Source organism: Heptranchias perlo, chromosome 23 (genome assembly GCF_035084215.1).
Source record: "Heptranchias perlo isolate sHepPer1 chromosome 23, sHepPer1.hap1, whole genome shotgun sequence".
NCBI classification, from domain to species: domain Eukaryota; kingdom Metazoa; phylum Chordata; class Chondrichthyes; order Hexanchiformes; family Hexanchidae; genus Heptranchias; species Heptranchias perlo.
In genome coordinates, this window is record NC_090347.1 from 40,339,714 (window position 1) to 40,354,035 (window position 14,322).

Here is a 14,322-nt window from a genome sequence, read left to right on the forward strand (position 1 = left end):
AGTTAAAAAAAAACTGCTTATAAGTTTCAATTTCATGATCAACAGGGTACATTAGAGACTACTGGAACTTAGTTGAGTGTTAGTCGATGATAAAACAGTTGTTAAATTTCAACGGTTATACACTATTTTCTGAAGTTACAAAGCCTGTACCGTAGAATTTGCTACAACTATTATTTCTATGAAAATACATTGAACTGAGGTGCGTGTCCAAATCTAAGGTAACAACTTTAAAGATTTTTTTTGACTGCTCTCAAGCCTTTAATCTCTGATTCATTGGCATTTAATGTTTCGCACGCTTGTGAAAAGTTACACTGGTTACACACACGGAATAGTGCCTTATTCTACTGGCCTCAATAAGAAATAACAGAGTTGCCTACCTTGATGAAGGTCGTCGCGCAGAGAGCCCGTGTGACTCGGGCTGGATTGCGGGACCTCGGAGCCGGGACCTCCGCTATAAGGCAGCAGAGAGATGTGGCAGTTCCAGCCCGTCTCTAAACCCATCTTTTCTGCAAACACCTGGACCAGAGTTAGATCGTAAGCAGAAGGTAAGTGAGTGCTCAGCTGCATCTCTTTCACTGAGAAAAGACTTTCCAGAGGGGTAGCTCAGCTAAAGAATTAGTTACGAGTCAGGTCATAAGGTACGATAGGATTTTCTTCCCCTCCCACAAGCAAGACAATCACATAATTCATAGGCAGCTTCACAAGTAGAAATGAAAACCCCTTAGAGCAGAGAAGGATAAGAGCAGATTTGCTAACGGTGTTCAAAATCATGAACGGTTTTGCTAGAGTAAACAAGGAAAAACTGTTCCCAATGGCAGAAGGGTCGGTCGCCAGAGGATACAGATTTACAGTGATTGGCAAAAGAACCAGAGGCAACACGAGGAAACTGTTTTTTAATGCTGCGAGTTGTTACGATCTGGAATGCACTGCCTGAAAGGGTGGTGGCAACAGATTCAATGGTAACTTTCAAAAGGGCATTGGATAAATACTTGAAGGGAAAAAATTTACAGGGCCATGGGGAAAGAGCAGGGGAATGGGACTAATTGGATAGCTCTACTAAAGAGCTAGCACAGGCACAATGAGCCGAATGGCCTCCTTCTGTTCAGTATCATACTATGATACTCAGTCTTCAGTAAAGGAACAAAGATGATAACATGTATGTAGTGCCTTTCATATCCCAAAGCACTTCGCAGCCAATCACTTGTAGTCTCTGTACTTTTAATGCAGTAGCCAAATTTCACACAGCAATATCAAATAAAATTAAAGATCAGATAAACTGTTTTTGGTGGTGTTGGTTGAGATCAATGTTTGAACAGGACATCAGCTAAACTTCCTGCTTTCTCTGAATAGTGCCAAGGGATCCATTCCCTGAGCAGAGACAGGGCCTGAGTTTAACACCCCATCTGAAAGACTCCACCTCCAACAACGTAGCACTCCCTCAGTATTGCATAGAATAGTCACCCTAGATTATGTGTTCAAGTCCTGGAGTGAGTGAATCCATAGTATCTAACAATGCTGTTACAGGTTACACTTAGAACAGTCACCTTTAAATGAGATTAAAATAACATATGCTGGAAATCTAAAATACAACTAGAAATGTTGGAAATAACAGTTTTTTCTTCATTTTTAATAAGGCTTTCTTTTTAAATCTCTCCCCCACGTCAGTTTTGAGGAAATGTTAGTGCTTAAAGTTGAACGAACTCTGCAGGAAAGACTCAGTGTAAGCAAAGTGAGTCTCGGCAGTCAGCATCACTCCAAAACCTGCAAGCTTACTTAAATTACTCGCTCTTCCCAAAATTGCACCGAGGTGAAAGGTGGATTCTCGCAGTCCGATAAAGGCACACTGATCGTTTTGGTCTCACAAACACATAGGGCTCGATGTTACCAGGCCTGCGGGTTTCCGGCGGGTTGGGTTTCGGGAGCGTGGTCAACACGCTCGGTGAAATTAGTGGGTTGCCCGCGCGATCGTAGCAGGCAACACACTAATAGGAATCAATTACCTGCTCCTCCGGGGTCCACGCTGCTGGTCTGCGCGTCGGGCAGGCTGCGCATGCGCAGTACGATCTGTCAGCTGGAGGCTCTCTAGTTAAAGGGGCAGTCCTCCACTGACAGATGCTGCAACCAATGGAACAAATTTCAGCATGGAGCAGCCCAGGGGGAAGGCTGCTCCCAGTTTAATGATGCCTCACCCCAGGTATCATCAGATGGGGTGAGGAGGAGGGCGAAGACAGAGATCTTCCACCCGGCGGGCGGGAGGAAGCGGCCAGCCTCTGCCACCAAGAAGGCCTGGCTCGAGGTGGCAGAGGGGGTCACCTGCGCAACCAACATATCGCCCACCTGCATACAATGCAGGAGGCGCTGCAATGACCTCAGTAGGTCAGCCACAGTGAGAACACAAAGTCTTTCCCCTACACTCCATCTGCCACAACACTGCCCCAACCCCACATCTCCTTCGGCACCGCCAACACTACTCTGTCACATCACCCCTCATACCCACTCAAACCCCATCCTCATCTTACCTCCACCTACTCACCTCGCCAGTACTCATCCTGCCACTAACACGCGACCCAATCCTCATACAATCTCATGGCTCTATCCCATACTCACCCTCTCGTGCATCTCCCTCACGGCCAGCCTCACTCAACCTGCCACCACCTGTGCTGCAGCCACAGGGCATGCATCACATATGTGCAGTAGGCAGCGTAAGGCAAATGTTTCGTGAGCATGAAGGGGGTGCACAAGGGTGTCGGAGGGTTTGCCATGGGTGTTACCTATATTGAATTTCAGAGCAACAAACAGCACACATTATATTGGCACCACCACTGCCATGTCTCCGCGAATCCTGTCTGTTGTGTCCAATAATGCCCGCTCCTGGGTATCACTATGAGGACCCACCACTGATGCCACCCATCGTGTTACTGCAGAGTAGGTGCAGGTGTATTTGCAGGGCTCTTCCGCGCAGACGACTGAGAGACATCCGAGGTGTAGCCGGCTGCACCCTGGAAGGATGCGGAGAAGTTGTGGAGGGCAGTGGTGACTTTGACAGCGACAGGTAAGCAGTTGGTGCTGGGGCCAGCCAGGAGCCGCTCGGCATGAAAGAGCCTGCAGATCTCCACGACTACATGTCGAGCGAATCTGCCCCTCCGTGTGCACTGCTGCTCGGAGAGGTCCGGGGAGCTGCGCCTCGGTCTGTGGACACTGTGGCGAGGGTAGTGCCCTCTGCGATGCGTCTCTCTCTGCGGTAGCCCTCCCTCCTGCTGTGCAGGTGGGCGTGCAACAACCCCGTGTTGGGGGGCTCCACGTCTCTGCGGCGGACGGCGTGGACTGCGAGGCTGCTGGGGCTGGTCATGCTGTTTGTCCTCCGAGGGTGTCCACGCACCACCCATCTGGCAGGTGTTGGTCTGAGGGGTTGTGCAGGGTAGGTGGGTGGTTCCTCGGACTGAGGCTGCAGTTTCGTGTCGGTCTGTCCTTTGGCTTGGCGGGGGGTGGTGGGGGCCAGGGGTTGCCCTATGTGACGCGGTGGCCTCCTGCGTGGGTGAGGGCTCTCCCCCGTGGGGTGCACCTTGGCACCTGCCACAGGCTGCTGACTGCAACACGCCTGGTTGGAGAGAGACTGTTTCCCCCAGTGTGGGAAACACGCTGTGATGCAGGTGAAATCCCACACTTCCTCTTTTGACAGCTGATTCAGCTCATTAACTGACCTCAACAAGCAAGGTAAGTACTCTCAAGTGGAACCCCGCTGGTTTTAATTGCCTGCGGGATTCCCACCAGCGGGGGCCACGCACGCAGCCTCGCACGTCGTCGGGGAACCCGGAAGTGGTCGGGATCGCGGCGCGACCCGATCACGTGACCTCATATCGGGATTTTCGGGGCCCCCCCGCTGGAAACCCGCAGGAAACCCGACCCTAAAATCGAGCCCATAGAATCATAGAAGTTTACAACATGGAAACAGGCCCTTCGGCCCAACATGTCCATGTCGCCCAGTTTATACCACTAAGCTAGTCCCAATTGCCTGCACTTGGCCCATATCCCTCTATACCCATCTTACTCATGTAACTGTCCAAATGCTTTTTAAAAGACAAAATTGTACCCGCCTCTACTACTGCCTCTGGCAGCTCGTTCCAGACACTCACCACCCTTTGAGTGAAAAAATTGCCCCTCTGGACCCTTTTGTATCTCTCCCCTCTCACCTTAAATCTATGCCCCCTCGTTATAGACTCCCCTACCTTTGGGAAAAGATTTTGACTAGCGACCTTATCTATGCCCCTCATTATTTTATAGACTTCTATAAGATCACCCCTAAACCTCCTACTCTCCAGGGAAAAAAGTCTCAGTCTATCCAACCTCTCCCTATAAGTCAAACCATCAAGTCCCGGTAGCATCCTAGTAAATCTTTTCTGCACTCTTTCTAGTTTAATAATATCCTTTCTATAATAGGGTGACCAGAACTGTACACAGTATTCCAAGTGTGGCCTTACTAATGTCTTGTACAACTTCAACAAGACATCCCAACTCCTGTATTCAATGTTCTGACCAATGAAACCAAGCATGCTGAATGCCTTCTTCACCACCCTATCCACCTGTGACTCCACTTTCAAGGAGCTATGAACCTGTACTCCTAGATCTCTTTGTTCTATAACTCTCCCCAACGCCCTACCATTAACGGAGTAGGTCCTGGCCCGATTCGATCTACCAAAATGCATCACCTCACATTTATCGAAATTAAACTCCATCTGCCATTCATCGGCCCACTGGCCCAATTTATCAAGATCCCGTTGCAATCCTAGATAACCTTCTTCACTGTCCACAATGCCACCAATCTTGGTGTCATCTGCAAACTTACTAACCATGCTTCCTAAATTCTCATCCAAATCATTAATATAAATAACAAATAACAGCGGACCCAGCACCGATCCCTGAGGCAAACCGCTGGTCACAGGCCTCCAGTTTGAAAAACAACCCTCTACAACCACCCTCTGTCTTCTGTCGTCAATCCAATTTTGTATCCAATTGGCTACCTCACCTTGGATCCCGTGAGATTTAACCTTATGTAACAACCTACCATGCGGTACCTTGTCAAATGCTTTGCTGAAGTCCATGTAGACCACGTCTACTGCACAGCCCTCATCTATCTTCTTGGTTACCCCTTCAAAAAACTCAATCAAATTCGTGATGGTGGTGGTTGAAAGTGGTCTTAGCGGTAGCAGAAAACGGGCCACAGCGAAACGGTAGCTCATTTTACACCCCGCCTGATTTTCTTTTCTATCGACTTTAACAGACAACAATATCAGGCGGGTGTAAAACGGGCTGCCGATTCGCTCTGGCACATTTTGCGCTATTGATAAAGACCAGTTTCATCCCCACTTTTTTCAGCCAGTGTTACCTGGAGTATGGAACAAACATGTCCTTTAAGCTGCTGCCTGCTACTCCTTAGGATATTTTTAAGCTTATTGTCATGTTTCACAATAGCTGCATTTAAAAGGAGGCAGGTGCCACAAATTATATTCCAATATATAGTTCTGCGAAAAATATGCCAGCTGCACATGCATTACTCATTAACTGTGTACACTGGTATGAGCTTTCGGAATGCCTTGATTAGATTCCAGCTTGTAATGCACTCCGGGCATCTATTATTCTACACTATGCAGTCAGCTGAATGCCTCATTCAGGTCTTGGTTGAAATACTGGGAGAGTTCACAAATCCTCTGTCCGTCCAAGGTGGATGGATTGTGTCTAATGAAATGGGGAGTGAAAGGAGCCTGTAGGTACTGAGTGATGCATGTCCGTTTCTTTCGCTCTCTCTCAAAGTTGCAAGTTGTGACTGTGCAAGTACTTTATAGTAATGTATTCAAAAAACATTTATAAAACTGTGCTCTATTCTATTCCAGTGCAAGCTTTAGCAATGGTCAGTCATGCTGCACTCAAGTCCCATGCTATGATTCCGTTTTATCTCACCCAGCTGCAGTTCAAGATCAGCGTCTATACACAATTCAAAACAGCTGACACTAGAAATGCAAAATAGCATTCACAATCCTCCCTCCCTCAGCAAAAATGTAAGTTTAGAAATGGCAAGCAATCGCGGGAATGTCTGGCTCCAAGTTGCAATGTCTCTTCAATTACAGCACAGAGACAGTCATCCGAGATACCGCGGGGCTTTGGGTTAAAAGGGCAGAAACCGAAACTGCAGACAGTACCTTGCTTTTTAATTCATCTTCCAGGGAGAAGTAGACGAACCTGATGCATGCATTGACAAGCCCATCGATCAGCCGGACTATGTCCAGCCGAGCCTGATACTGGGAGGAGACCATTCCTATGAAGATCTGTCCGCTCAAGGCTTGGATGCAGTCCTCCTTCTCCATCACTTCCACTATTCCTTCTGAAACAAGCCCAACAGTTTGGCAAGTAAAAAATATGGTTTGCACGACTACTTATTGATAACTTGCACATCGTCTTTAATGTAGTGAAAGATCCCGAGGCTCTTCGGGGGGGGGGGGGGGGGGGCGGGGAAACTATTAAATCCTTCTCAACACTGGACAGTGTCTGGTAGGCTGAGTCCAATACATGTAGAGGGGTCAATGATCAGGAACGGACAACCACATTTCCAACAAACAGCAACATACTGCACAAGATACTGTGCACCACTGCACTGAGTTTTAAAAAAATTTGCTCTCAGGATGTAGGCACCGCTGGCAAGGCTGCACTTATTGCCCTCTGCTCCTTGCCCTGTGAAGGTGGCGGTGGTGGGCCTTCTCCTTGAACCATTGCAACCCTTGGGCTGTTGCCGCTCTCATGTTGGTGTCAAGTAGGGAATTCTAAGATTGTGACTCAGCGACAATGATGGAATATATTTCCTATCAGACTGTGACTTGGAGGAGATGTTGCACTCAAGATAATGCTGCTCTTGTCCTTCTTGGTGCAGTAGGCCATGGAGCTTATCCCTTCTCTCCCAACCCCTCTCAGCCACAGCCATGCAAGCCCCTGGGAGTCGTTAAGACTTTTCACTCGTGTGAAACAGAAAACCAGTTTGGTCATTTACCAGGCCACCTGCCCACCAGCCCAGAGAATTTATCTTTAAGCCCTAAAAACTGCACCGAGAGCAGGTTCCCTGTCTACCCACTCAGTCTGAGAACGGTAGGGCGAAGGGAAATAAAAGTTTCAGCATCATCATCATCTCCAAGCATAATTCAAATTTACATTTCCTCATGAACAGCTTGACGGGGAAATAGATCTTTGCAGTGGAAAAAAAGCTAATCTGTTATGATGCATGTGTATTCTCATAGCATGGTCAAAAAGTGTTTGATAAAGTGTCACCTAATAATTTTATTTTAAAATCACAAGCTTTCGGAGATTATCTCCTTCGTCAGGTGAGTAGTCAGGTCACTACTCACCTGACGAAGGAGATAATCTCCGAAAGCTTGTGATTTTGAAATAAAATTGTTGAACTATAACCTGGTGTTGTAAGATTCCTTACATTTGTCCACCCCAGTCCATCACCGGCATCTCCACATCTTGGCAGGAAGAATGAGGAGAGGCAATACAAACTAAATGTTTCATTTCTAAAGGGGGTGCAGGAACAGAGAGACCTGGGGGGTATATGTGCACAAATCATTGAAGGTAGCAGGTCAGATTGAGAAAGTGGTTAAAAAAGCGTACGAGATTCTGGCCTTTATAAATAGAGGCATAGAATACAAAAGCAAGGACGTTATGTTAAACCTTTATAAAACACTGGTGCGGCCACAGCTAGTGTGTCCAATTCTGGGCACCGCACTTCAGGAAGGATGTGAAGGCCTTAGAGGGGGTGCAGAAAAGATTTACTAGAATGGTTCCAGGGATGAGGGATTTCAGTTACGTGGATAGACTGGAGAAGCTGGGGTTGTTCTCCTTAGAGCAGAGAAAGTTAAGAGGAAATTTGATAGAAGTGTTCAAATTTATGAAGGTTTAGATAAAGTAAATAAAGAGAAACTGTTCCCATTGGCAGAAAGGTTGAGAACCAGAGGACACAGATTTAAGGTGATTGGCAAAAGAACCAAAGGCGACATGAGGAAAAACTTTTTTACGCAGCAAATAGCTATGATCTGGAATGCGCTGCCTGAAAGGGTGGTGGAAGCAGATTCAATTGTGGCTTTCAAAAAGGAATTGGATAAATACTTGAAGGGAAGAAATTTGTAGGGCTACAGGGAATGGGACTAACTGGATTGCTCTTACAAAGCCGTCAGGACTCGATGGGCCGAATGGCCTCCTTCTTTGCTGTAACTTTTCTATGATTCTAATAGGGAAAAACACATACTTGAGCAAAGCAAAATAATGTAATTTCAAAATGCAAGTGTGACACAGGGCTATTAACAAATACCATTCCTTTTAAGGAATTGGACAGGTGGAATAAAAGTAGACCAAGATTTGAGGGCAACAAAAATATTAAAAGGATTGTGGGTGTGCAGTGGCTAATCCTTTTTCAATCCTTTTGAGGAAGGCACATTGCCTGGTCTAATCTTCCTAGATAGCATGATCGAGATTAGCAGCTAGTAAAGTACCAATCTGTAGCATAGTGCACTGAAGTACCAGCACTTCCTTTCATCCTAATTGGACAGTACCATAAGCAATTAAAATCATTTTTAAAAATGTATTTCTTCTCAGGATGTGGCAACACTGGCAAGGCCCAATTATTGCCATCCCAAGTTGCCCTAAGGTGGTGGGCTGCCTTCGTGGCAATTTTAAAAAAAACACTACTGAGCGGCTGGTGAGGCCACTTCAGAGGTCATTGAGAATCAACCATGCAGAGTGGGCTGGAGTCACTTGTAGTTCGGGGAGCAGGTCCCCCTCCCTAAATGAAATAAGTGAACAATCTGGCAGCTTTTATTTTTGCTGGTGCTAGCCCACAAACTACCAATTTCACAACTTGCCATGGTGGGATTTGAACTCAGAGCCTGGGGGGTTGCTAGCCCAGCACCATAACTGCTAGGTTACAGTTCCACCCCCACTTATCAGTAGCAGACCCCATAGAATAAGCCCTTGCTTCACTCATAGCTGGTTATCTGTTATTCCTGCCAACAACACATGGTCATAGGATTCTGTGGCAGTTCCAGCCTAGATTTTTGATCACTGTCTTTTTAATGCCAGCTTTAACCCATTTATTTTAAACGGGTTAAAATAATGGCAGCTGAAAAGTGTACGCTCCATTGTGAGGGGATTAAGGTTTGATTCTCCACGCCCACACATCCCGAATTACTGATCTATCCTTGTTGCTATTGGGAGGTGCTGAAAGGCCAGGCAGCCTGGGGCATCGATGCTGATTGCCCTTCAGTTTGGCTGTTTGACTCTGCCACTAACCCGCTGGCTGTTCCTCTCCCAGGTCCTCGTTATCAGTGCAGGGTGGGATGGGACAACAATACTGCTGGGTCATCAGGGGTTGGGGGGAAGCTGGGTGGAAGAAAGTAGAGGCATTTTATAGAAATAAAAATTAGCCACTTGAGCTGTCAGTTGAACTGTACCCCTGTAGGTGTCAGGAAAGGAGGTGAAATGGGGGGAAACCAACCAGCCCGCCACATTAGGAGAAAAAAAAATCAACAAATAGCAAGAGAGAATAATTTTGTGAAGGCCGAAAGTACCGTCAGAACTCCAGCTGTTCCGTCTGCTGCCGTGTTTAATGGGCGTGGTCCCTGGTAAGTCATAGGAGGTGAAGATGGCATTCTGACCTGGCACCTGGACCAACTCGATGCACTTCCCGTTCAGCTCGGAGGACAGGGTGCAGTGCATAGGCTTATAGGCAAAGGCTGAGCAGTAACCTGAGAGACAGGCTCGTTGGTAGAAATCCAGCACTTTTTTCCTACAGCATCAAAAACCGAATGAGATCAGGAAACAAACAGACACAAAACTGAATGATTTACAAAGGTTCTATATGTAACAGCATATATGCTCTTAATAAATCACTATGCAACAAGTGTTTTTTTTAAAAAAAGAACTTACATTATAGTATTTACAGCACAGAAACAGGCCATTTGGCCCAACAAGTCCATGCTGATGTTTATGCTCCACATGAGCCTCCTCACTCCCTACTTCATCTAACCCTAACTTGCAAATCGTTAGCGAAGAATGATTTTGCTCCTAATGAAATGCCCAGTTTAAGTAACTGCAATCTCGTACTTGTTCAGAGACATTGAGAATCTACATATTTCTAGAATTCTCAATGCAAATTTTTCTTACAGACCTTTTTTTTAAAACACTGAAATGCCTCAAAGCCCTTGCAATAAATGCCTGTTACACAGCTGAAGTACCATTAAAAAAAGGGAAGCTGATAATAGAAAAAATAATAAAGAATTTGCAGTTACACAGCACCTTATCACATCTCTCTGCCTACATAATAAGTGACTACACTGCAGTAGTAATTCATTGCTTGGTAAAATGCTATGGGATGCCCTGAGGATGTGAAAGTTGCTGTATAAAGGCAAGCTCTTTCTTTCTCAGAAACATCCCAAAGCATTTCACGTACAATGAATTACTTGGGCGCGCAGTTTCTGTTGTTTCGTAATATGAAATGGATGGAAAACACTGGATGGATTTTGCTCCGATTGGCGGGTGAGCGGGACGATTGCCCGCCCGTGCGACTCCGCCACTAACCTGCCGGCTTTTCCTCCCCGGTTCCTCGTTATCAAAGCAGGGCGGGTTGGGGCAGCAATACTGCTCATTAGCATACTGCTGCTGGCAGGGTGGAAAAGAGTGTGCTGGTGCAGCCCTTTAGCCAGTTTATGAACAGCTGAAAACACAAGTGCAAGAATGTCACGAGCAGCAGCCTCCAGTGGGGGGAATCAACAACAGGGCTCCCAGATGCATCTGTGGGGGTGTTGCTAGCTGATGTCAGGGCCAGAAAGCATCAACTGTCAGCCACTAAGGGCAGGAATCTCAAAAAAAAAGGTGGTTCAGGCTGTTTGGAGGGACGTGGCAGAGGCAATCAAGCAACCTCCACCACTTCAAGAACTACCACACATTGTGGAATGAGGTTTCATGACCTCACAAGAGTACCAAGGTACATCAAGGCTGGGTTACTACATCCATATCCTCCACCAATAGAAGCTTCACTCACCTCCTTACCTGTTATTCTCTCTGTCATCACTTGCATGGCAGGGAAACTCACATATGCAAAAACTCAAGCAGCATGTTTACTCAAAACCATTCCGTCAACACACATTGTCTGCCACAAGGGCTACTGCTCATGTTCAAGGACATCATTTGAAGGGACAATGGACCTCCACCTCTCACCATCATAGGATGCAAGCGCTCATATTGGGGAAAGTGTCCATGCCACTCAAATGCCTTTAACATTGGCGCCTCTCCTTGTAAAGGAAAAGCTGGCCAATAACCAACGCCAGAGAAATGCAACCATGGGAGGAATTATTATTGAGAACCCTGAGTCTGCAAGAACAGGAGATGCTGGAAATCATAGGTAGAGATAGAAGAGGCTGTGGGAAATGGCAAGGTATCAAGAAAAGGTTGGTAAAAGCTTGGAAAGGTTCATCATGGGTAGTGTCAGCTTTATGTACTCTCAAAGTACTGCAATGACCCTACACCTGAACACTATTTCTTCATGACGGAATGTCACTGTGTGCATCTAGACAAGCTCTTCTGCATTTCACATCATTGAGGGTGCCTTGCACGTAGAGGCTGGCCACTACAATAACCACCCAGGCACTGCCAGTCAGAATCTGCTGGATGTCCAGAGCCTCAACTACTGCCAGATAGTAGACATTTATGTTTGAGTGCATTTTAAATGACAGATTCACTCTTCATGGCATAAATCATTGCATGCAATCTAGGAATTAGAAATACTATATAGAGTTCAGGCAGAGCTATACGACATAAAGCCAAGTTATCAAAGCAAATAGTACAAATAGGCTCAAGAAACAATTAAATAGGTTTGCGGATTGAGGGATATAGTGAGATGATAGGACAGTTACATAGAATTACATTACATAGAATTTACAACACAGAAACAGGTCATTTGGCCCAACTGGTCGGTGCTGGTGTTTATGCTCCACACGAGCCTCCTCCCACCCTACTGCATCTAACCCAATTTGCATATCCTTCTATTCTTTTCTCCCTCATGTACTTATCTAGCTTCCCCTTAAAAGCAGCTATGCCTCAACTAAGTCTTGTGATAGCAAGTTCCACATTCTAACCACTCTCTGGGTAAATAAGTCCCTCCTGAATTCTTCATTGGATTTATTAGTGACTATTTTATATTTCTGATCCCTAGTTTTGGACTCATCCCACAGGTGAAAACATGTTTTTTACATTGAGTTCAAACAAAAAGGGATGGGCTTATTGGGCCAATTGGCTTTTTCCTGGTCCTAAAGCTCTTACGTAATCGAGCCTGGGTTTACATGGATGATGCAGAGAAGGGTTAACCCATGCACATCAGGCACCAACTCCTTTTTATGCAGTACACTGAGTAATTGGGAAGAACAAACCTGTCAGAGCCAGAGAGTGGATAAATATCTGCTCCATCCCAGAAATCCGTGCAGGCCTCCAGGATGAGGTCGGCTGTGCCATGAGACAGCATCTGTACGCTATCTGTGAATGCAAAGAAGTATGTGGTAGAAAGAACCGCCAGAACTCATTCAAATCTTCAATTCTTTGATATGAAAAAAGATAAGTTGTTCCCCCAGGAGCAGTCAAACACGGGATCTTCCAGAGATATTGGGAGTCACTTGGGATTAGGCAGGTCGCTCCAATTCAATCAAAATACAACTCTGATATAATAAACTACATAAAATAACCAGACATCCTGTGAACTCGGTCACATCCTGACATGACACTACTTTGAAAATCCATGCTACTTCTTAAACAGTTTAAGAAATCATTTTGCTCTGAACATTAAGGTACTAGATGATTAATGAATCACAATGCATAAATCCATCGGATACTGTACACTTCCCTCACAAGTTAGCAGGACCTGTGAAATGCAGCAATGTCTCCTTTAGTCACTACAAAATTCATTGATGAATTTCATGGGGTGCTCCTGACTTTCCTGACACTGTGCAATCAGTAAAGGACATGCCAAATAAGGAGTCTGACAAATCATTTGACCTTTGCTGTTATGGCTTAGGGGGTCAGTGAACACCCCCCCCACAATTGGATTACTATGTTGTGATGTGCAGGTAGCCATTCGGTATCACAATTACACACTCTTTAGCGCTGTGTTTAACAATTTATTTTGTTTTTACAAGATTGCACTTGACTTAATGCATCAGAAATCTATTACAAGTTCCACAGCACAGTCCATCGATAGAATTTCCTAATCTTGGCTCGTCCACAGATCACTTGACTTCAGTCACCTCTACAGCTGTTAGCATATTAAGATCCTCATCTTCTAAAAGGCAGGATCTGCCTTGGCCCAAATTTATAGCTATTTCTGTGTCAATCAATTCCCCAAGGCAAAGCCAGTAGTAGAAGTGATGCCCAGAATCTCTCCTCCTACTGCTGACTTGCTACACCTGGTTACACTATCTTCAGTTAGTTTGCTGTCAATACAAAGCATCTTAGTGTGCATTAGGCTGAAGCCTTATTTTTCAACGCATTATTTATTACGGAAGCAGGCAACTATAAGCTCAAGGCACCATCTCATTTATATTTCAGGGTGCCTTAACAAGCCAGAGGGCAGCAAAAAAAAATAGGTCCTGACCACTTTAAACTACGTACACACTGGTTTTTCTTTTACCTTAACTATTGTGTTGAGTCTATCTGGTCATTAACTCATTGCTGTTTGTGGGACCTTGCCGTGTGCAAATTGGTTGCTGCGTTTCCTACATTACAACAGTGACTACACTACTAAAGTACTTCATTGGCTGTAAAGCGCTTTTGGACGGCCTCAGGTTTTGAAAGGCATTGTATAAATGTGAGTGCTTTCTTTTAAAACTGAAGTACATTCAAAATGATACTCACTAGTCAATGTATCTCTCACAAAAAGGCTTATCATGTGACTGAGTGGCGGTCGTCTCTTGGTTACATACAACAGTCGCCGTGGCACTGGTTCTTTGACCATCTCTGCTGTCGGAAGTTGGTACATGGTCAGGTGGTTCTCTTGTTTGAAGAGCTCTTTGGCACCAGGAGTAAAGCCTACAAAATTAAAGCACAAATTCTAAATAGCTAACATTTCCTACTTTATGCTTTTCTTCAGAACTATGGACCTCCTTCCCTTCCTTCTACAATCTACAGATACATGAGGTAGTCACTACTCGCTGATTTCTTAGTCTTAGTCTTTTCAGTCCTGCACCTATGGACCGTGGCCCTTCCCTTTGGTTACACATTCTTAATAAAAGACACCATTCG

The 14,322-nt window shown here is 45.5% G+C and overlaps 1 protein-coding gene across 1 annotated transcript in view; it reads right to left on the reverse strand.

The window, feature by feature from the left end:
• The window catches only part of tmem94 (transmembrane protein 94), a 150,521-nt gene that overhangs the window by 46,642 nt on the left and 89,557 nt on the right, over positions 1-14,322 (reverse strand). The window contains exons 15-19 of the mRNA XM_068004365.1: positions 13,936-14,109; positions 12,462-12,564; positions 9,606-9,823; positions 6,195-6,376; positions 378-516 (exon numbers count right to left, since the gene is read on the reverse strand). Coding sequence (XP_067860466.1) covers positions 378-516; positions 6,195-6,376; positions 9,606-9,823; positions 12,462-12,564; positions 13,936-14,109 — 816 coding nt within the window. The remainder of the gene's footprint in view (positions 1-377; positions 517-6,194; positions 6,377-9,605; positions 9,824-12,461; positions 12,565-13,935; positions 14,110-14,322) is intronic.